This window comes from Xiphophorus couchianus, chromosome 5 (genome assembly GCF_001444195.1).
Source record: "Xiphophorus couchianus chromosome 5, X_couchianus-1.0, whole genome shotgun sequence".
Lineage (NCBI taxonomy): Eukaryota > Metazoa > Chordata > Actinopteri > Cyprinodontiformes > Poeciliidae > Xiphophorus > Xiphophorus couchianus.
In genome coordinates, this window is record NC_040232.1 from 29,917,664 (window position 1) to 29,940,070 (window position 22,407).

At 40.1% G+C, this 22,407-nt stretch overlaps 4 protein-coding genes across 7 annotated transcripts; all 4 read left to right on the top strand.

Annotated features, from left to right (window-relative positions):
• Positions 1-497: 497 nt before the first annotated feature.
• On the top strand, positions 498-5,104 carry LOC114144624 (uromodulin-like). Its single transcript, XM_028017664.1, has 8 exons — positions 498-803; positions 1,024-1,665; positions 1,867-2,060; positions 3,237-3,388; positions 3,697-3,939; positions 4,029-4,188; positions 4,476-4,551; positions 4,636-5,104. The coding sequence occupies exons 1-8, from the start codon at positions 740-742 to the stop codon at positions 4,644-4,646; spliced, it is 1,542 nt and encodes a 513-aa protein (XP_027873465.1). The 5' UTR covers positions 498-739; the 3' UTR covers positions 4,647-5,104.
• Positions 5,105-8,599: 3,495 nt separating this feature from the next.
• On the top strand, positions 8,600-13,096 carry LOC114144684 (guanine nucleotide-binding protein G(I)/G(S)/G(O) subunit gamma-10). Of its 2 annotated transcripts, none has more exons than XM_028017764.1 (3): positions 8,600-8,854; positions 9,306-9,432; positions 11,806-13,096. In XM_028017764.1, the coding sequence occupies exons 1-2, from the start codon at positions 8,765-8,767 to the stop codon at positions 9,429-9,431; spliced, it is 216 nt and encodes a 71-aa protein (XP_027873565.1). In that variant the 5' UTR covers positions 8,600-8,764; the 3' UTR covers position 9,432; positions 11,806-13,096. The 2 variants fall into 2 exon arrangements, with proteins under 2 accessions (XP_027873565.1, XP_027873564.1); XM_028017763.1 differs by having other exon boundaries at positions 8,602-8,854; positions 11,803-13,096.
• A 363-nt stretch (positions 13,097-13,459) lies between these two features.
• LOC114144635 (afadin- and alpha-actinin-binding protein) lies at positions 13,460-17,552 on the top strand. 3 transcript variants are annotated; one of them, XM_028017687.1, is made up of 13 exons: positions 13,460-13,576; positions 13,663-13,714; positions 13,829-13,908; positions 14,637-14,705; positions 14,779-14,896; positions 14,974-15,052; positions 15,144-15,297; positions 15,550-15,682; positions 15,768-15,871; positions 15,951-16,112; positions 16,626-16,734; positions 16,920-17,039; positions 17,372-17,552. In XM_028017687.1, exons 2-13 carry the CDS (start codon positions 13,663-13,665, stop codon positions 17,452-17,454), a joined length of 1,263 nt encoding a protein of 420 aa, XP_027873488.1. In that variant the 5' UTR covers positions 13,460-13,576; the 3' UTR covers positions 17,455-17,552. The 3 variants fall into 3 exon arrangements, with proteins under 3 accessions (XP_027873488.1, XP_027873487.1, XP_027873486.1); XM_028017686.1 differs by having other exon boundaries at positions 13,463-13,576; positions 15,144-15,264; positions 16,871-17,039; XM_028017685.1 differs by having other exon boundaries at positions 13,464-13,576; positions 16,871-17,039.
• Positions 17,553-18,505: 953 nt separating this feature from the next.
• nanos3 (nanos homolog 3) lies at positions 18,506-20,103 on the top strand. Its single transcript, XM_028017745.1, has one exon. It carries the CDS (start codon positions 18,735-18,737, stop codon positions 19,464-19,466), a length of 732 nt encoding a protein of 243 aa, XP_027873546.1. The 5' UTR covers positions 18,506-18,734; the 3' UTR covers positions 19,467-20,103.
• Positions 20,104-22,407: the final 2,304 nt, after the last annotated feature.

Sequence of the window (22,407 nt, forward strand, 5' to 3'; positions counted from 1 at the left end):
CAAATACGTGAAGACTGATTTATACTGACCTACATTGTTATGGAGAATTAGGTTTCTCTGATATACATTTTTATGTTTTTCTTGTTTATAGTCGCAGAAATTAAAGGTGGGTGTCTGTGTATATGACAGGAATTTTGAACTTTTGATATTACTGTCTTTAAATAAAAGTACAAAAGAAATGAATTTTGTGCATAGGTTAAGAAACCTATACACAACCTACCTCTTTTTTTGCCCATATGGGTCACTTATGAGTAAAAAAATATTGAATTATGGTCACATATGCCTTCCATCCATATCTATCCATATCTCCCAGTCCAACAACATTAACTAACAGTGTAAATTCAAACGTGTCTCTTTGCATTTCTATTTAGTCTTGATACTTTGCATAAAAGAACATTACCAACATTGTCAGTCTTACAAAGAGTACAAAATGTTCAGGGAGTGGCACCATGAGTAATTCCCACTGCCAATGAAACAGCCATTTCCAAAGAAGTGAGCTGATAACCCTAACCTCTTTATCAGACCATCAATTAGAACATTTTCCTTTCTATTTCAAATGAAGTTGTATAGTTTTACAACTTCAGCTTAAGTTTCTCTTCTTCTTTGATTAATAAGTAATCACTTCGATGGACCTATAAATTCTCACCCTGTCCAGAGACCTTTAGTTTCTTCTTTAAGGAAAGCAATACTGCATACTGTGTTTTCTTCTCAGGAGGTCTGTGCTGTGCATTTTTCAAAGATGGAAGTGCCCTGGACAATATTTCTAATTCTACTTTTACAAATTTTGACGAGAACCACTTCAGGTAAAATTGTGAATTTTTTTCCCCCTCCATCTTGGATTTAAAACACAAATGGGTTGCAGATCAAGTCAAAAATAAAGATATGTAAAAAAAAAAAAAATCTATGGAAAATTAATTCTCTTGTATTCGATAAAAAAATTATGTGATATGTCTAGCTGGTGGAGTGTTTCACCTAATGACATCTACATACATCTAAATAACCTTCCACTTTGTTTTTTTGCAGCAACACTGGCCACCAGCTGTGATTCTTGCCATGGCGAAGCCTCCTGCTGGGAGTCTAGAGAAAGAGGCGACTCTTTCGCCAAGAGTACCTTCTCTTGTGCTTGTAGAGATGGTTTTGTTGGTGATGGTCTGACCTGCTACGATATAAATCTCTGCAACAGCTCTTCCTGTTGTGAGAGCGGTTATCGATGGTCTCCAGACCTCGGCTGTGTGGACGTTGATGAGTGCTCTCAACAGAGCTCCCCGTGCTCAGAGCATCAGATTTGCTCCAACAGACCAGGGTCCTATGAATGCCTGCAGCCTTCCTCCAACAGCAGATCAGGTCTCATTGAGGGAGCACTCCGACTGGCCAATGGAGGAAGCCACTGCTCCGGCAGAGTGGAAATCTTTCACGATGGACAGTGGGGGACAGTGTGTCATGACATCTGGGACAACATTAATGCTCAGGTGGTCTGTCGACAGGTGGGCTGCGGAAGAGTCATTTCAGCAACATCAAGTGCACATTTTGGACAGGGAACTGGGCCCATATGGCTGGATAACGTGAGGTGCGCAGGAAATGAATCGCAGCTTTCAGAATGTCAACATCAAGGGTTTGGCAATCATAACTGTAATCACGGTGAGGACGCTGGTGTTGTCTGCGAAGGTAAAACCATGTTACACAATTTTTGCATGTATTAATTCTTATGTTGTGTATTTCCAATACCTTTCTGCATAATCACAACAATTCACATTGTTTTATCAAAAGAATCCCTTACTTATCATGTTTGTCACAAATTCAACAAAGTAAGTAAATTTTTATATTAGTCAATGTTATGGAAAATGGTATCATTCTGTTTTTTCAAAGTGCCCCTTGTACAGCTTACTTGTGGCCAAGATAAACTCCAAGTAGGACTGGATCTCAATAGCACGCAGTCTTCTGATTTGGATCCATTCTCTGGCCACTTTGCTGCTCGCAACTGCTCAAGGTTCAAAGTTCAAGGGGATGTTGTGTGGTACGAGGTGGAGGCTCGAGCCGGTGCCTGCGGAAATATAGTGACGGTGAAAATCTTTCCTTTTTTGCTGTGTGTGTTGGATTCTTATCTCGTCACCATCACACTTTCCAGTCAAAGTATTATACTCAGAGACCATTATTTATGTTATCTTGTTGGGTCACTAGTCGAGAACAAGATAGCAGATTACTCATGCAACTTAAATGAACTGGGCCAATAAACCAGTCATTCTTCACTAATGCATGTTAGATCCAATATGATGTTTATTTACACCACATTAAAAATTAATATATATAATTTTTGTAGAGAAATTTATAAAGAAACGCCTGTGTCATAAAGACCTTGCTGATTGCTCATTGTTAAAGATTACAGGAACTTAAAAGTAAAACTACAAACAAATGGATAAAAGAAATATTAAGTTGTTCAGAAATGGCAAAAGATAATAAGGCAGAAAATGTATTTAGATTGTCAAAAGGTAAGCTCTACTTCAGTGGTGTCTAAAGTTGGTCCTTGAGGGCTGCATGTTCTAGTTCTGTTCCTGGTTATAGCCATCTCTAATGAGCCAACAAATGATGGCTCGTTAGAAGGCCTAAGAAGAACATTGACATGCAGAGGAGTTTGTTACTACCACCAGGGAGAGAACTGAAGCATGCAGAATCACCAGATGCTTTCAATTACTTTATTGAGACTTAGCAGGTACTTTCCTGGAATTACCGTGCATACCAGGTACTTCCATGAACTTGCCAGATATCCCCTGCAACCTACCAGGGTTACTTTTTCTGCAAAGCACATTCCAAGTTCCAAAACTTTCTGGTAATACAGGATATTTGGAGGAATTTCTAATAATAGCTCCAGAAAGCACTTAGAGCCATTCAAGAAATTGCCCTAAGTGTAATTTCTGGAATTGCCCTTCTGGTAAATTACATGTTACCAGAAGGCCTGACATGTTACCCTTCTGATAACATGTACTGGCTGTGGTATGTAGTGGAACTTGACAGTAAATAACAAGTTTAGCTAAGCAGATAGAAAGAATGTTGAAGTTTTCATGCATAGAGATTGCAAAAGAAGTTGTTTGGGTGTTGTGGTGGACCGCCATACACGGAGGCCTCAGTGACCCATGAAGGCCATAGGTTCAAGACACAGCCCGATGACCTTTGCTGCATATCTTTCCCCTCTCTCCCACCACACTTTCTTGTCTGACACCTGTCATTTTCTTGTCTTTCAGATCAACAGTACGCATGTCATCTTTGGGAACAATTTATTTCTCTACTCAGCAAACAATGAATCCTTCCTCCTTCCCAGGAGATTTCCGTTCTCCTGTTCCTATCCTTTGGAAACTGACACCAGTCTGAATGTGGCTGTAAGACCAACTTTAGAGTAAGTCGTCCTCTCTGATCAATATAACTGAGCTGGTAGATTCTGTGGGGAGTGTTTATCTCTTGAATTAACAAAATGCATTTGCACTAGCCTTTGACCAGAAATTAGTGTTAGTTCACCCAATTCCTCCAAGATTGTGGAAATAATATATTCCATCATTGTTGCAATATATCAATGAGCTTGATAGATTGCGCTCTAATCACAAGAAGATTTTCAAACAATTTAAAATAACACAAAAACAGGATTAAAACAAGTGTTGGCAAATAAATTCCTGGACTGCTTGATAAAGATGGTTGTTGCCTTGGCAGGTGGGAACGAGGTATTTCAGGTACAGGTCCCAAAGCCAGAGCCTCCATGTCTCTGTTCCTGGACTCCAGCTACAATTACACTTACCCAGCAGGCCAGGTCACCCTGCCAGTGGGCTCGCCGTTGTACGTCGGCGTTTCTGTGGAGGAAATGGACTCAAACTTGGCGGTTGTTCTGGAGAACTGCTTTGCCACTCACACGTCAAACCCTGAAGACCCCATACGATACCCCCTCATTGAGAACAAGTATGTGCTCCTCTTCAGCTTCAGTAAATACTGTTTGGTGTAAAGTGACGGGTTAAAACTTTCATGTTTTCCTCCATTACCCCTTATAGATGCTCCACGGATCGCCGTCAGGTGTCCGTGGTTCAGAGCGGCTCCTCCCTCCAGGCTCGTTTCACTGCTCTGTTGTTCCTGCTGGGGGAAGATTATCGAGAAATTTATCTTCACTGTAGCCTGAGCCTGTGTGACCAGAGACGCTCCAACTGTGTCCCGGTGAGCAGAGACTTCAAATTAAACACAACAGGCCAGCTTTATCAAAATGTAGATAAAGACATTAAAAAAAACAAATTGCAGAAACTGTAATCTTTTACATTATTTCATTATTTCTCATTTTCTATCTGAAACAAACTTCTTGGTTGACTGAAAATATTTCCTAATCTCAACCTGACAGGGTGTGAATTATTTGGGGATTATTTAACTGAACATACTTTATTTCATCAGTAGTTTATGATTCATGATGAATGAATAAATAAATTGCTTTAATTATTTACTTTTCCCAGGTTTGTCATAGCAGAAAGTTGCGTTCTGTTTCAAGCTTTCCTGCACTGAAGCCCATCACTACTGGACCAATAGTCTGTAAGTTTACCTACTAAGTATTTTATTATAATTAACAACAAGGGATCAATTATCATTTTTCTTCTTTTTTCTACTTATTTGCAGGGCTCAAATGAAGAAATAACAAGCTTTTTTCCTTGAAACGTGACACTCATGTAAAGTAATCAGACCAGTTGAAATAAGAAAAATGTGGCATTTAATTGATCTCAATGATTGCTGAGTTTTTGGGGAAATTGATGTTACTGAAATTAAACTGAAATGAATTATATGCTACTTGTATATTATTGTCAAATTTAATTGTATTTCTATCTTTTACCGATATGTGATGCTGTAATCATTGTTAAGTACTTTGGTCGTGTGAAGTTGTTGTAAATCTCGGGGTACTGGAGTTTCAGAGTGAAACATTAGTGATTGGTGGTTCATAGATGATGAGCTGTTTATTAGAAGTGGTCAGGAGAGCGCGCTAGCATGAAGACACCGGTGGAGAGGAGTCAGGTAGTAATGTCTAGCATGTAAACCTGCATTTCATAAGTAAGTGCTAAGTAAATAAACTTTGAAATGAATTTAATTAAAATAATGATCTTTTAGACCAAATGTTGTGGTTAAACCAGTTTGGAGGTTTGCTATATCTTCCACAAGGTCCCAGAAGTCAAGAGTGGCTGATGTTCATCAAGTCACATCTGGGCTCTGACCATGGATCATCAGTCTACTCCAGATTCCCATGGACAGTCTACTACCTGCCCTCTTTTACTACTAAGACACACTGTTGTAAAACGTGCAGAATGTGGCAAAAACGACTCTGCTTAGATGGCAGCATATGTTCTTCCATAAATTGTTTGTACCCTTCAGCATTGATGGTGTTTTCACATATACTCAAGTTGCCCATGCCATGTGCTCTAACACACCCCCATACCATCACATATGCTGGCTTTTGAACTTTGTGCTGATAACAATCTGGACAGTCCTTTTCACTTTGGTAGAGTTTTAAAGGGGCAGCATTATGTGTTTTCCAGTCACATGGTATTTTATAGCACATTCAAGTACCGGTAAATATTCCTTTCAGTTGTTATAAAAATGCCATATGTATACATATATGTGTAATAAATTCGACTTAGTAATTTGGGCCTCTGTCTCTTTAAAAACTCCTGTTCTTTCTGAAACTCCACATTCAAGCAGCCATCACAACGTGGCTCCTCTCTTGACCCTTTAACAATAATTTTACCAGAGTTGGACTGAGAAGTATCTCTTATAATGAGCTCAGCAGATGCGCAGCTCCACCAGGTGTTTGCTAATTGCTGCTTGCTCTACTAATAATAATAAATTATGAATAACAATAATAATCATACACACAGACACTACATTGTCTGTAGGCTTTAAAGATTAGTCATGGTTTATCCAGGCATTACCTTCCTGTTTTTAGCAGCAAAGGATTTCAGCTCAACTGAAGTCAAACGTAAATCCTGTTTATTATTGTTCTTTAACACCACCTAGTGGTCACAAATATTCTATGTTTTGGATTATTGAATTAAAAAAACACATTAATAACTGAAAAACATAGTAGTCACCGTATCACTGGTCTGTACAGCGGGCTGTGTTACATTAACTACTTCAAACAAAATAATTATTGCAAATAATGCTGATGTAAAGCCTGTATAAATGAAAAAGTAGTAAAAGAAAGTTCAAAAGAAAAGGCTGAGCACATAGAATAGAATAGAATAGAAGTACTTTATTCATCCCAGCAGGGAAATTACTTCGCAGTTACAGCAAAGAGACAAGACACAATAACAACTACCACTGAGTAGTAGTTGTAGATAAAATAAAAATTAAAAATAAAATATAAAATGCTATAAATTGTAAAATATGAAATGCTGTTAATATAAAAAGCAACTTAAGAGCAGTCCTTGCAAAGATTTAAAAAAAATGCAGATATGTACAGTATATGTAAATATATGTACAGCAAGTGTGCCACAGTGTAGTTGTGCAAAATTGGACTGATTAGTGCAGAACAATGATTTAGCTTTTATTGTACAGTGAGATGGCATGTGGCAGGAAGGATTTCCTGTATCTGTCCCTACGACAGCGGAGCTGGAGCAGGTTATGTGAGAAGGTGCTCCGCTGTACACCCGACAACCGCTGAGTCATCAGAAAACTTCTGTAGGTGACATGACTCAGAGTTGTACTGGAAATCAGTGGTGTACAAGGTGAAGAGAAAGGGAGAAAGCACAGTTCCCTGTGGAGCTCCTACGTCACTGACACCCACATCAGACAGGACACTGCCCAGACTGACAAACTGTGACCTGCCTGTCAAGTAGTCAGTCACCCAGGAGATCACTGAGTCGTTGACACCCATCCTCCGCAGCTTCTCACCCAGTAGCAGAGGCTGAAGGGTGTTGAAGGCACTGGAGAAATCAAAGAATGTGATTCTCACAGTGTCTCCTCCACCATCCAGGTGTGACAGTGCTCGTTGCAGCAGGAAGATGACGGCATCGTCCACTCCTAAGTGGGGCTGGTAGGCAAATTACCTACATATGTGTATTAAGCTGTGTGTTATATGATATTAAAAGTCAAACTGAATAAAAAAAATGTATAAAAGACAGTTGCTTATTGTAAGAATAAATCAGGGGAATAGACGGACTTCTCAAGAGAAATAAATAATTAGAGATAATGAGCTACACCTACAGAAACCCTGATGCTGGTTGATCTTTGTTTGAGACGGAAACCATGGGAGGTGTTTGGGTTTTGATCATTTGCATCGTGGCAACCCTGCAGCTAGATAAAGGCTGGTAGTTTTTCTTTCCCAGATTTAATCAAACTTATAAAGCAGGAGTTTGCTGTGTGTAGACAAAAATAGAATTGCATAAAGTTCAAGTGGTTTATCTGCATAGTTAGACTAAGTAAAAATTACTTTTCTAAATACGTGAATAGTATTCTGGGCTGTAGATGGTAGACAATGGGCTGAAATTTGAAAAACCAGAAGCTCCTAACTAACTGACAATGAGTTGGCACTCTTTCCTTTGACATGTAATTTTCAAAGCTTTGATGAGAGACTGTCACTCATCCTCTACAATGGCCTGATGTCAGTCGAGGCAGATGGTTTGGTTCTGCTGCAAGTTTCCTGTTAAAAAGAAGTAATTTCCACAGTCACCACATGCTTACTCAGGATGAAGAGCTGTTGCAAAGTCGATGACTTGCGACCAACTGTCTGCCACACAACCTTAACTTCTTAACTTGCAGATCTCTACTGGCATTATTCTCTCTGTTAGCCTTCAGCTTTTTTTTTCTCATAAAAAAAATATATATATTTGGAATCCACCAGTTCTTAAGTTAATTAAGTACCTAATTAATTAATTACAATAGATTTGGATTAACAAAGCACCATGCCAGCCACTTTTTACAAGTAGAAATTTACATATAACACAGCAATGCGCTGACATTGGGTCTAAACACCGGAGAGGTGCAATGGCAAAGAGTATAAAGCTGCTGGAGACTAGTGGTTTAAAAATACCCAATAATGATTCCTTTTTTTTTAACTTTAAGTACATTAATATAATGTTAATTAAACAATTAAGTGTTGAAACACTTATAAAAAACTTGATGCAATTAATTGTGGCACAAGGAAGGAGGGATTGCTGAATCATTTGATGCAACAGACTGTTCACCTTTGCCACATGCTTGTTGAAATGTTTTTGAAGTTCAACATAGAAGAAGGAAGGCATGAAATGGTTGCGCATAGGTATGAAATAAGAAGCCAGCTGATTCTGAGTTGCATCTGCTTTGATGAAAAAAAAATGCTATGAGTGATTATTGTTCATTTTTGTTTCTGAATTAGTTTGAAGATTCACCTGAGCATGTTACACAATTGATAAAGCAGCAGTTCTTTGAAAGCGTCCCCAGTCTGGTGTGAAGCTAAATGAGGTGGCAAACAACCACTGAAGGTCACGTTTTACCCTGTTTGCTGTCTAAGAAACTTAAAATAATGGCCCATATTTTTATGGGCGTTTCCTTGGGAACGGTGGGAAGATTACGTGGTTGACGGACTTGCTGGCCAATAGGAGGGCTCGGAAAGCGCAGTGTGGGCATGGCAACCTTCCTGCGCTGTTTCCCAGTTTAGTTGTGGGTGTAGTACAGTTTTAGGTCTCTCTTCCGTTGAGGTTGTAGACAGCCGTCATAAAAAAAAAAAAAAAAAAAAAGAAAAAAAAAGTTGGATTTTTCTTAAACACCAACGACCGCCGCTATGTCCAACAACAACGCCAGCAGCAACTTGGTGGTCGCCCAGCGAACCGTGAAGCAGCTCCGGTTAGAGGCCAGTACCCGGAGGATCAAGGTACGAACCCTCCGCTGACACACAAACACGGAAGACTTTTCTCTTGACCGTAGAAGCTAAGTTTAGAAATCACGAAAAAGTGGATTCTGTCAAATGTCGATTTACTGAATTGCTGCCAAGCTACCAAAAAAAAAAAAAACGTAGCTGAAATATTAGTAACTCGCTGCTACTTCGAAGTTTTGAAGTTAAAGGCGTATACAAATCAAGCTATCTGGAAATGACTGGGGCTGTATATGAAAATGAAACATTTTAGGTACAACCACAGCTGATCCGCGGCTCCGTTGCTTGCAAATATTATGCAAAATAAAATAAAAAAAAGCAGAGGCGGTAATAGTTAGTGTTGGAAAAATAAGAAAACTGGCAAATCCCGAGCGCAGGGGGGCCAGACGAACACGGTTCATGTTTATGCTGGTCATGTTTTCACACCCACACCATATGTTGGGCTCCACAGGTGTCCCAGGCTGCCACCGAGCTGAAAAACTTCTGCATCCAGAACGCCAACAAGGACCCGCTCCTCATGGGGGTCCCCTCCAGCGATAATCCCTTCAGACCCCCCAAGTCCTGCTCACTGTTCTGAGGTAAAACGACTTTTAAGAAATTAAGAGGCGCTTAATACCACTGGGATGAGCCAAGTAGTACCTTTACATTCTGTTTATTCATTATTCTGCTGTTTCGACATGGGGCTGGGCGATGTGGCTGGATGAAATATCATGGCAAGGGTTTCATAAAAGTGAATATCGATAATTATTTATTTGGTTTTTTGTTTTAAGTATCTGAAACACGGTAATAGTATCTGGTGACTTGACCTTTTACTGTTTTATCCACTATTTATTCTTGAGCCGTTTTTCTCATCTTCTTTCACTCCACGCTGTTGTTGTTGTGGGTTTTTTTGTTTTTTGTTTGTTTTGTTTTTTTAAGCAGTTATCAGATATGCTAAATCTGAAACGGCCGTTAGTTGGCGTCACCAAGCTTGGTAAGAGGTTGAGCGGCCAAAGCCTTTCCTCTGCCTACATCTCCCAGGATGCTGTGCGGTACTGGCTCGGAGTTCTGTGGAATATATATATATATATATATATACATAAAAGAAAAATAAATTATTGGATATTCTATTGGACATATTTTCTATTGATAATGATCACATGCCTATTGTGATGCATATTGCTATTCAGCGCTAGTCTCAAGGTCCCAGATTCAAGACAGGTTGCCAGATTTGTGTATTTACCCACCAACTCTCTGATTATCTTAGTGTTAAACAGTCAAAGGAGTCACTGAATGCTGATCTGTTAGACCTGGTTCAGTGTGAATGCTAAGGTATCTGCCATCCTCTTGTAAAGTAGAATATGACTCCATCCTCAGCTCACAACTTGTGAATTTTCCCCAATCTCTTGAATGAGGTTTGCTTCGCAATTCTTTCAATTTTGGGATTTGCTGTTATTTGTAAACTTCTTCCTTCCACCCAAATTTACATTAATAAGCAGTCTGAAGAGCCAGCTTCTTTAGCCATTTTCTTCTGTAAATGTCTGTCCTTCTCCGTGGTGTCAGTGACTGTCGGTCAGATAACTGTCAGCTCACTGGTTTACCCTCTGATTGTGCTTGGCAGAACATAATATTTCAGTATTAGAATAGAATAGAATATACTTTATTGATCCCCAAGGAGAAATTGCTTATTCACTGACAAGCTACTCTGAGGTATTAAATATCAATAATACAAATATAACCATACAAAGTTTATAAAATACATATACATACCTAAGAGTGATGAGATAGTTCAAAATGACTAAATATAAATAAATACATATTTATTTATTTTGTGTTCTGTGAGTTCTTGCAAGTGTTACCTTGACGATTAGGAGGAAGATCCGCATTTCCGTAGTGCTATAAAGTTACCCTTTTTTAAACAAGGTGTGTTTTGGCAAATCAAAAATAAAGCTTGAATTGTTAAAAAAGAAAGAAACAACAATCCATTTGTTAAATAGTGTTTCTGTCCTTAAAACTATAGATGAAAAAAAAAAAGTCAAAACAAGCAACAATTTTTTTTAAAGCTCAATTTTATTTTTCCAGTCCTGGAAAAACTGAAATCAAATAGGATGCTTTACGAAACGCTGAACGGACCCGGATCTACTTTCCTCAAAGAATATACACAGACACTTCAGCTAACCATGCCAATCCAATTAAAAACTAAATAAAAAACATGAAAAACTCACATTAAGGTATGATTTATTTGGACATCATTTGAGGGCAACTATAAACATTGTATGTCAGTGGCAGTTCTCCCTCACAGAGTGGCATCGCCTCTGCTTCTAATGTAAATAGAGACTGCTCAGAAAAAGGAGGCTTGTTTCTTCGTTTTTGTTTTTGGTTACTGTTCTTAAAAAAGAGAAATTGGAACTGGCTAAAGTCGATATTGGAAGGTCAAAGTTTTATAGAAATCAGATCCAAAATTGTAAATGCTGCATTTCTGATCCCGACCAATCTATCGATAACCCCGAATGAGGAAAAAGCGCTAAAGACTTCTTGTTTTCATTTGCTATCATTTTCATCAGAAACTTCCTCATGTTGGAAATATGCAGCAGTTCCACATTGTGGTATTTCTGCTATTTTGAATTCTATTACAAAACAGGAAATCTCATAAACCACTTTTCTTCCTTCAGGCTGGGTGAACAACCTATATGTGAAAGGCATGATGTGGAAAGGCTTAAGACGTGTTTGGCTAAAGTTTAGTAATTACCGTGTTGCAGTAATGGTGCTGGAAATTTCTCTGCTGTCTGCAGAACTATGTGAGCTGAGAAACGCCATAGGTGCCAAATAAAACAACAAGATATTTTCACTTTGAAGGGATTTGCCCTGTTATGGCACCAGAAGTATTAGTGTTCATGATGAAACAAGACTGGAACCCCAAAGTCTGATTGAATCATATTAAACGTCTGATTTTCTCTGCTCTCTTCCAGCAGCAGAAGGAACATGAAGGATTCCTCGCCCGTCAAAGCTTCACCTCACCTCTCGTCTGCGTCATCGTAGACTTGTTCTGCAGCTCCTCACGGGGGAGGGAGGGAAAACGCACTCGGTGCTGAAGGTTTTTCGGGGGTTGATGTCGATCTGCTTTTTTTTTTTTTTTTTTTTTCTGCCAAAACTAATGGTATCATATCTCCCATCTGTTACACGAATGCACGGCCAAACTTGTACTTGTTCAACAAACAAGCAGAAGATGTTCCTGACACTAACTTGACTAATGATTAATCTGGCTTTGCCTAAGTGCTCAACATGTCCGGCATCTATTTACAGACTGTTACCGCTGTTTGCTTTTTCAGTCGGTGCCCTTCTGAGGGGCAGGTGGAGGGATATTAAACGTAAATTTGATGCAGGTTCTGTCCCATCTGCACTGTTTTGTGTTGTTTATCTCTGTAAAACATTTAAAAAAAGAAATAATGTCCAACTACATTTCTGGCCAACTCACTGTACCTGTGCCTTTTTTAAAGATTCAAGTATTTAAGCGAAAAGTGTCACAGTGAACCTGAGGTACTACAACATGACATACTTTAACGTTAGGATAAGTGTTGGTTTGTTATTCTTTTCCTTCTTTGTTTCTTTCACTCACCTGTTATCTACGTTTCAGTCCTTTTGTTGAATCTCTTTATTTAAAATAAAAACACGTAAAGGCCTTACGCTATTTGGATAGTGGTAGCAACTTTAATTTATTTCACATTGCACGAACGCTTGCGTCTGTATTGAAATCCTTCGGTTTTGTTTGTATTTAATGAGTCGGTCGTCGTTTTTCACGCTGGAATCAACCAAAAATCTTTCCTGCTGTCTGTTGGCGCTCGCCTTCGTTTTCTGTGCAACGTTTGAGTGATTAGGAAACGACAGAAATGCTGCCTGTAACTTTTTCCACGACAAAATCAGAAGGTAATTTTTGAAAGTATCACTTTTCTAATTCGTGACTGCTTTTTGACAGGCAGGGCTTAAGGCATTCGTGAAAAGTAGTCGCGTATATTTTGACGCTTTTCCATTCAAATGATTTGAGTGAAGTTGGACTAAATTGGATTTAAAAAGGATCATTTTATTGTCGATTGGATTGGCCTTTTGCTGTGACGGGTAGCTGCTGGACCGGATTTGCTTTGTCGTCAAATACTAGAAATCTTCACAAAGCCACAAGAATTACTGTTACCTGTCACCCCAATGATTTGTGATGAATGCAATGTGTTTGTATGAAAGGAAATAAATAAAAAATATATATACTTGCAACATGTGTGTTTTGCTCTTTTTACCGTTTTGTAAAATAAGGTAAGCACAACTCAAAATGTTCTGAGAAAACATGACATTTTTCCGTGTGTAGTCGTCTAATCCTGTTAAAATAATTAATGACACACGCTGACTTCATGTGAATCTTCTGACCTAAAGCTGTTTCTGCTCTTCCGGATGTGTTGAACACACTGACTTTCAGAGAGCCAGCCGAGCGTGTCTCATAATGAGGGTCGCTGTCATGACCTCTTGTGCGTTTTTCCACGGCTTGGCCTGTAACGCGTTCAGGAGGAACCCTGAGTAAGAAGTAGCTACTAATACGAAGCTTTACAGGAAACCTCTTGCTCAAAGCATGCTCTACCTCGTGTGTATTGTTGGTAATTAGCAGAAGTGCTGTCACCTGGAAATAAAAGCAGCAGCAGCTGTGAGCAGGTCTGACTGCTGACGGCTGGAAGTATACACACAGGCGTGTTAACCTGAAATGTACGCATGTATGGTTTGTTGATCACGTTGCTGTGCTCATAGTTTCTACGTGTTCAATTCATGAATGTGATTTTATGTGAATTTAGATGGCGTACAGATTTGACCAGAGCAAAGTTGGTGGAAAACAGGAACTTTCAGGTTTCATTTGAACTTACTGTTTATGTGCACATTGATACTTTTATCCACATTAGCACTGAATATTCTTTAATGTTCCCCTTTTTTTTTTCTGTTTTGGTTTATATTACGCTGCAGATTCGTATCTCCAGAGGGACCCAAAGACTTCCTGGTGGGCTGACGGACAGGCCTGCAAAGAGCAAGGAGATTCCCTCAGGGTGGGTAAAAGAGAGGCTCAACTACCAAGCAAATCACTTGTCCTATCGAGCTTACTTCATAGCCTTTAATCTTTTTCTCCATTTTCTGGTAAAGTCATGAACATAAACTCTTAATGTATTTTATGTGGTAGCGCCACACAATAATACACATTTGTGAAACGGAAGAAAAATTATGCTTAGTTTCTCAAATTTGTGGTGCATGTTTGCAGAATGGCACAACTCGCATAGAATGAACAGGTGACATTTGTCAACATACATTTTTATATATTGCCACAGATTTTTAAATGGGTTCAGATCTGGACTTTGACTGAGCCATTTTAACATATGAATGTGCTTTGATTTAAATTAGGAGGGTCAAATTTGGCTCTTCAGTATCTTATTGAGTTCTACTCATCTCTGCCTGAAATGATTAAAATCAAAGCAATTTAAGGTTTCACACTTGCATGAGGAGGAGCATCATGGCGAAAGCTGGAACCCTCCACTTGTGAAAGTAAAATCTGCTGTGCCTCACCTTGACATTTGGACATCAGTTCTGATGCCAGACAAAAAAAACATTTAAAAAAAATACAGATGGGTTTTATTTACAGGAATGAGAGTAAAACTGACTGAAAACAAATGTCATACTCTCCGTTGGTATATCTCACACAACACCCCCTTGACCCAAACCAAAAAAACGTGAAAGGTCAAAGGGTGTGAGGACTTTTTCATGGAACTGTGTCATCTTACAGGAGCAGCTCAGAGTGACGGATGAGCATGTGGCCAGGCTTCAGGGAGATCTGAGATCTGAGCGTTTAAAAGTAAGACCAGTACTTTTGAGAGCGATAATTTCCTGATCGAGTTTACCTTAAGTGGCGCTTTCCCTCCTATCAGAGTTCCCGTCTGCAGCTGCAGTGCAGCCAACAGGAGGCGGAGCTGAAGCGCAGAGAGATGCTCTGCAGTAGACTGAAGGAGAGGCTCTCACAGCTGACTGACAGACACAAAGGGCCATGTGAGACTTCAGAATCATTTCAAACAAACTTATTTAAAATAAGATTTATCGCATTGTTTTCTTTGTTCCTGATGCAGCTATAGAAGTAATAAACTTCCCTCCTGGAAGCAGAGGCAAAAGGGAGCAACTCAGCAAATCGGTCAGGTTTACTGCCAGGTATGTGGACGGTTGCTTGTTAAAGGTCGCTGAGGTTTTGGCCTTTTGAGTTGGACCTCTCCTTCAGACTGCAGCTCTCTCCTCCTGACAGGCAAGAAGAGGCTGCGCTGCGCCTGATGCTGGAGCGCAGAGAGGCCGAGCTGAGGGAGGCCATGAAGCTGCGCCACAGCCTCACCACTCTGCTGCACGCACTGCGAGTCGACATGGAGCAGGTCAGAGAAGGGACGAGTGGCCAGCATCCATGGGTCAGTCCAGAAAAGGAAATACTATTAAACACTAGTAGCATTAGTAGGTACACATAGCACTACTCTCTGCTCAAAACGGGTCGGTTCTTTTGTCCCAGTCAAGTCCTGAGTAAAGTCAACTTTTAGACATCAGTTACATTAATACAAACAGTCAGGACAAGCCTTTTTAACTACAATTGAAGAAACATGAGGTATGCTAAAAAGTACATAACCTGGAGTGAAAGTTACTGATCTTTTTTGTGGCTGCCACAGTTTTTGGATGTTACCCAAGATGGAGAAAAAAAGTTGGAGGAAACTGAAGCAGCGCTTGGCGAGCACCTGACTGGAGGAGTGGTTCAGAGCTGGAGGCTGGTGCAGAAGAAGCTGCAAAGCATCTTGTCCGAAGGTGAATGGCTGACAATAAATCTCGTGAGGTGTTTTTGTAACCAAACCAGTCGTCAAAAGCTGCAAGGAAATGATTCTGTCTGCAGGTCAAACAGCTGCTGGTACCGACCATGATAAGCTCATAGCTCAGCTGGAGATCGAACTGAAAGAAAGTCAGGAGGTGGTTAGATTGCAGCAGCAGCTTCTGCAGGTATCTGCCGCCTTTTTGTTAAAACGTTCAGTGAGCCATGAACGGTCTGAGGGAGACCTGCTCTGGCTGCTTCTCATAGGACAGCCTGGCCTCCACGGTCCCATCCGAACTCTCGGATTCCTACTTTTTGGAGGAGTGGGAACGTCTTCAGATGTCCTGGGCAGAGCTGACTCATCAGAGGAGGACTTTTGAAAGGGAGCGCCAAGTGTTTACCGACGCTGCCATTCGACTGAGCCACGAGGTAAAATGGGGTTGAGGGTGAATTAGGATTATCAGTAATCAATTATTCTGGTGATTAATCAGATAAAAGCAAGGTACATTCTACAGATTTTTTTCTTTTATCATTTATGCCTTTTTATACAATATTGGAAACATATTAAACGATGCATTTTTTTGTTAACTAAGAAAATATTTAGTTATTTAATAAACTAGTCCACTATAGTGGACTAGTTTGCTTAAAATGTAAACTAGTCCACTGTAAATATGGTTTAGGCTAAACATACGTTCAGTTAAAGGTGTTGAATGCAAAATGTGGGGGGTTTTTTTTCTTTTTTTTGTGCAGTTTTGGCCAAGTTACTGCTCTGAATATGTTTCAGCAAATGGCCTAAACTCGGTTATTTAAATAATTTGTTGTTTCAGCCATAGATTAAAACCATAGGTTAAATTAAGTGGTTTGTTGTCGTGGGAGACCTTGCCTGTCAAATCAAGCACTTATTGAAATCATTCTACAAAAATGTGTATTTTGTCCCCACAGCGGCGTGACTTTGAACAACAACGGGGCCTGTTCTTGAAGCAGCAGTATCTGTGTGATTCGCCATTGTTTCAAAGAGAAGCAACAAACCGGAGGGACAGCAGTGCTTTCAGTGAGTAAGGGTTGACCGTGTTGGGAATCATAAGCAAGGGATTGGATGAAGGTCCAGACTGAGACGTGTGACTCTGTGTACTTGTATGTTTTATGTTCAGCACATTAGTTTCACCTTTCAAATGTCTGTGGTGCAGATTTCTCTGGTGTGGGAGGAGCTAACTTATCCGGCTGTCTTCCCATCAGTCCATCACCCAGCAACTCTGGGAACGTTGCTGCTCATGGATTACATGAGGGAAGGGTCAGAGTTCAAACGCCCAGCACACCTCAGCTGTACTCCGCTCTCAATCTATCATACAATAACCAGTTAGTGTTCCCACAAAGTTGGTCAAATTTAATATGCAGTGCTTTACAGAGGTGTTTATATAGCATTTGATGTTTTGGTTTTTTATGACCTCACAACTACGTCAAGATCTTTAGTTAGAATGTGAAAAAGTACAAATTCTACTGCAAGACGCTGTTTTGAGTTCCTGTGATGCAGGGCCTCCATCTTGCCCCAACCGTCTCCTGACCAACCAGGCTGTGCAGATGGTTCAATGAAGAGTTTCTCAATTTAAGGATTGAAAGAGTTTTGCTTCATATAATTATCTGGCTAAGCTCAGATCTTCATCAAGTTGAATAATGTTCTTCTTCCGCAGGTCCAGAGAAGCTGATCACCGCTTGGAGACGTGGGAGGGCGGCGTTGACAGGAGACCACACACAACCTGGCCTTCATTTTTGAGCTGGTCGTGATACAAACTGCTGCAGTTAAAGCACATTCCACCTTCAGTATTTGTCTTTTTAACAAATTTAATAAAAGCACTTATTTTGTTTTTAAAACCTGGTTGTCGATCTTTATGCACCGCTGACTGATGTTTTGACACATTCACTGAATCTTACTACAAGTAAAATCGTCTCCTGACCGCCAGGCTCATGACTGTTTCTGACGTTTGTTTTCTAACTTGAATTCGAAAGCAAAAGAAACAATTATCCAGTCTTAATCTGGAAGGACAAGAAGTGCTATTTGTTTTTTCCATATCATAGTGTGTAAGGTAAGCATAAATGCTATCTTCTGACAATACCCAAGTAGCAGTGGATCAACACACGGAGGGAATATTAATAAAAGGCAATGAACAAATGTTTAAAGGGCAAATACAGTGGCAATATTTTCTTGATGCTAGAACCTTTGATAATCCCATATAATTAAGAAACTTGTCCCAATGAAGCCTCTTCAGCTTGTATGGGACATCTGGAAGTAGGCCCATCTAGGTTGGGGTTCAGGGAGAAAATCATAAATCCTGTGTCATTCTGGGAGCACAGCGTCCTGTACTTCCACATAACGATACAGATACGACTGCATCTGCGAATCAATTTTCTTGCCCAAAAAAGTGTTTTAATGGAATTTTGTAGAGTGACTTCATGGATACTTAATGGAGAACGAGGAAATAAGCACTTTTTGCAGGAAAGATCACAGCAGGAAATTGGAATTAGCTGTGGAAGTAATAAAAAGCAAAGATGGGTTTTCTCCTTGTTCATAAAAGTTTTATCTTGTATATTTAATTCTCAGTGTTTATTTTTGTATCCTATTTGTGTATCACTTTGTGTATGTCAAGGAGTATTTCGTTTTTAAAATAAAGAGATTGACACTGGAAATGTTTCTGCGTTACACTAACTTGGTGTAATTCTGCATAGACGCCATTAAAACTTACTAAACTATAATTATGGCGCTTCAGTAAACCATAGAAAGATCTGAAATGATCCAACAACACAGTAGAGTTTGAGAAAGAACAGTTTTGCCACTCTGACATGGTTCAGTTAAAACTGCAAAGTTTCCAATAACAATCAGATTCTGAAACTGAAAAGCCGGTAGACGGTATAAGTTTCTAAAAGTCCACGAGTGGCAGGAAAGAGCTGGAATCATGTGGGATATGCTTAGAGGATAGTGAGAGGCGCACGCGTATGCTTGAGCTTTCCTGATTGGCTGTTGGCTCCCGGAGACTCCTCTGCTTAATTAGCAATCGCATGTGTCTGTGCATTATTCTGTCGTCGTTTCACGTCTTTCTGGTAAAAACAACTCGCTCGCCAAGCAGACGAGAAAACAAACCCAGGGAAGGAGACGGAATGAATGGCACGGTGTCGGGGCTCTTCCACCACCTATCGCGCTTCATGGAGTCAAACAGCGAAAGTTTTCAGCCCTGGAGGGATTATATGGGACTGTCGGAGACGGTCAGAGAGATCTTGAGTCGGAACAGCACCGAGGAATCCGTCCTGCCACATCTCAAAGCGCATCACTCCCAACCCGACCATTTCAGCGGAACTTTAGGGTCGATGCGCATGAACGCAGAATCCTGCGAATCCCTGCTGTCTGGCTCCGCGTCTGTGCTGAACCCAGAGGATATGTTTCGGTTCGCACCGCAGTCAGCCAGTGCCGATCCGCTGCAGACACCTACAACTGGTTCGAGTTGTCGCCCCAAGGACCGCAGGAGTACCGCGAGTCGCTTCAAGGCTCCGGCTCCAGAGCCGCCTGCGCGCCCCTCTTCCAAGTTCTGCAGTTTTTGTAAACATAACGGTGAGTCCGAGCTGGTCTACGGATCCCACTGGCTGAAGAACCAGGCTGGAGAGGTTGTGTGTCCCTACCTGCGCCAGTACGTGTGTCCACTATGCGGCGCCACGGGGGCCAGAGCCCACACCAAGCGATTCTGTCCCAAAGTGGACAGCTCCTACAGCTCGGTGTACACCAAGACCAGGCGCTGATTTAAACAAACAAAACAAAAAGAAGCTTCCCCCCTTTTTTTCCTCCTTTGTGTGCATTTTAATTCAGTATAAGTGTGGCTTTTACTTTTGTGTGTTGCTTGCTTTGTATTCTTATTTGCATGCTTTGTTTTTGTTTTTTTTGTGCATGTTTTCTGTTTGGAGTTATTTAATTTAAACGCTGTCTGTTTGCAGTTTTGAATTTTGTACAATGACTCAACAACAAAAAAAGACTGTCAGATATTACAGTTGGGAGGAGAGAGGACAAAAAAAAGGAAATTTTTGTTTGGTTGAATACTTTTAGAACATGGTCAGCACATGTCCAGGTCCATATACACTTTACCAAAATGCATTGAAGAACTATGACGAAACCAGCACACTGGAAGAACTTCCAGCTTCACCAATATTACCTTTTTCTACAGTATGCTTACATAATGTGACCATGTCAGCATTTTAAGCTTTTAATGGGGCACCTTCTCTTCTGTGTACTGGATTCTGGGAGCATGTTTGATTTGGAATATTTCCTATTTATGCCACTGTAGCTCATGTAAAGTTTGTAAATATTTCTGCCACTGTAGCTCATGTAAAGTTTGTAAATATTTCTGTGGTTCCAGTTATAAACAAGTGGCTAAACTTGAAATTGCATTTTTTTTCTTGTCATTGCTAGTATAGTGACCAACACCTGAAATCTTCCACACACGATGCTGTCCTTGCTTTAAAAATGCAGATCATAAAAAAGCCTCTGCTTTTTTATGATCTGTTATGTTATGATGTCAGATTGTTTGTCCGAATGCCTGGCATACATGTAGAAGTGTCTTAAGTTTACGATGAGCAATGTAAGATGGTGGTGAATGTGTGAAAGGTAAGGCAGACATTTTATATCAAAAAGATTGCATATGGAAGTTGAATGCAAGAGGCTTCTCTCAACTGGGGAGAGTTTTTTTTTTGTTTTTTTTTGCTTCACTACTTCCACATTTAGTCTTTTTCCAACCCATTTTCTAACACCTTTGTCCCTAGTGGGGTCGAGAGGTGCTGGTGTCTATCTCCAGCTAACGTTCAGGGCGAGAGGCGAGGTTCATTCTGTACAGGTCGCCAGTCTGTCGCAGGGCAACACAGAGACAGACAGGACAAACAACCATGCACACTCACACCTAGGGAGAATTTAGAGAGACCAATTTACCTAATAGTCATGTTTTTGGACTGTGGGAGGAAGCCGGTACAGCCGGAGTACCAGGAGAGAACCCACGCATGCACAGGGAGAACATGCAAACTCCGTTTGTGGTGTCCGTGCGCGTTGCTGCATAAGAGTAAACGCAGACCTCTAACTTTAACAGTTTTACTGCATTATTTATGGTAGCACGGTTAGCCAGTGCTGACTACGAGTTTGTGATTTTCTTCATCCGTTCCAAAAACTGTCACTTAAATTTTAAACTCTTGTAGGGCAGTGGCTTAAATATGTCAGCGGATGCCACCAGAATGTTAGATTTGTTCTTTGAGTTGTGGAAGTTGGTGAAGTGTGTCCGTTGAGGAACACCGTACTTGGCGTCAGTTACGGTGCGCTGGCAGAACAACGGTCAGTATCTGCTGTGACGGTGAGCAACGCTGACCGCCAGCTCCTCAATGTAGCCACACGTTACTTTTAATGTCCAAGTAGTTAGTTTTGTATCGTTTTGTCTTTTTCTTCTTTTTTAAAAAATAGATGCTAACGCCAGCAGCCCGGTTACCCAACGGTTTCGTTCTGGTTGTTTGTTAAGTGTCTGACAATCTTGAGTTAGCCTGTGAAGCTAAAGCTGCAACCTATTATTTTAGTGTCACTTTTATTGCACTGTTTAAGGTAGTCAAAAAATAATAATTTTGTTTTTGTACTACATTTTGTTTTAAATATTTATTCTGTTGTGATGATATCCTGTTTTTTTTTTTTGTCTAATTAGAATTTTGGGAGTGCGTTAAGATAATTTAATTATTTATTTATCTTTGATTCATAGCGAGAAGGGGGGAAAAAAAGAGTAAATAATTACATTTTGTTTGAAATATTTATTACATTGTGATTCTATTCTGATAATTTATATAAGTTTAACTGGAATTTTGGGAGTGATTTAAAATAACTGTGCCACACAATTATTTATTTATGTATTTATTTATTCACAATTAAACACTTAAAAAGGGGACGTACACATACAAACATACATTTTGGCAGTCTACATAAAAAAATAATTAAAAAAAAGAGATCCTTGAAAATAATGAATGACTATGCAGTTACCCCAATGAGGCAGATGCCCTCTGCAGTAATATCTAGCCACCTACTTACCCCTGAACCAGTACTGAACCACAGATTCGACTCCCCAGGGGTGCCACACACCTACCTACCTGGAGGAGGAGCAACAGCTGATGCCGGTGTAACCCACATAAGGCTCTCGTGGTTCCAGGGAGCCGGGTGGTACCGGGCTGGAAGTGCTAATGCAAAAATGATCAGCCCTGCTTTTAAGCCAGACCGGGTCAGCCCGGGTCTGGCTGTGCAGTGCAAAAAGGGCTATAGACACATTCACTCCCTTCAGATACATGAAGTGGCCTGAAACACGCCATACAATGTCATTTTGTTTTAAATGTTGCAAGTTCTAAGTCAATGTTTCATTTTTATTGTACTCTTTTATTAAAAATTGCTTAAAAACAACATAAAAGTAAAGGACAGTTTTTTTATTTGACTTGGGATTCAGCCTCTTAGCTGTAATATAAATAGCTTCTTGTGCTTGTTTCTGTTTTAAATGTTGAACGTCTTACATCATCATTGTATGTATTCAGACTCTAATGTAATGTAAATAGCTGCTGATTGTGTTTGTCTTTTCTTTTAAATGTTGCAGGTTCTGTGTCAATGTTGCATTTTTATTATGTCCTCCATTTGGTACAAACAAATGCTAAGAAACAAACAGCAGAAAAACAACTAAAC

Coding starts and splice junctions, on each gene's coding strand:
- LOC114144624 (XM_028017664.1), top strand. CDS start 740: ATGGAAGTGCCCTGGACAATATTTCTAATTCTACTTTTACAAATTTTG. Junction 3,389..3,696: donor GCTGTAAGACCAACTTTAGA/GTAAGTCGTCCT, acceptor TTGCCTTGGCAG/GTGGGAACGAGGTATTTCAG. Junction 3,940..4,028: donor TACCCCCTCATTGAGAACAA/GTATGTGCTCCT, acceptor TACCCCTTATAG/ATGCTCCACGGATCGCCGTC.
- LOC114144684 (XM_028017764.1), top strand. CDS start 8,765: ATGTCCAACAACAACGCCAGCAGCAACTTGGTGGTCGCCCAGCGAACC. Junction 8,855..9,305: donor CCAGTACCCGGAGGATCAAG/GTACGAACCCTC, acceptor TGGGCTCCACAG/GTGTCCCAGGCTGCCACCGA.
- LOC114144635 (XM_028017685.1), top strand. CDS start 13,663: ATGGCGTACAGATTTGACCAGAGCAAAGTTGGTGGAAAACAGGAACTT. Junction 16,113..16,625: donor CCATTCGACTGAGCCACGAG/GTAAAATGGGGT, acceptor TTGTCCCCACAG/CGGCGTGACTTTGAACAACA. Junction 16,735..16,870: donor GAGGGACAGCAGTGCTTTCA/GTGAGTAAGGGT, acceptor TCTGTGGTGCAG/ATTTCTCTGGTGTGGGAGGA.
- nanos3 (XM_028017745.1), top strand. CDS start 18,735: ATGTGTCTGTGCATTATTCTGTCGTCGTTTCACGTCTTTCTGGTAAAA.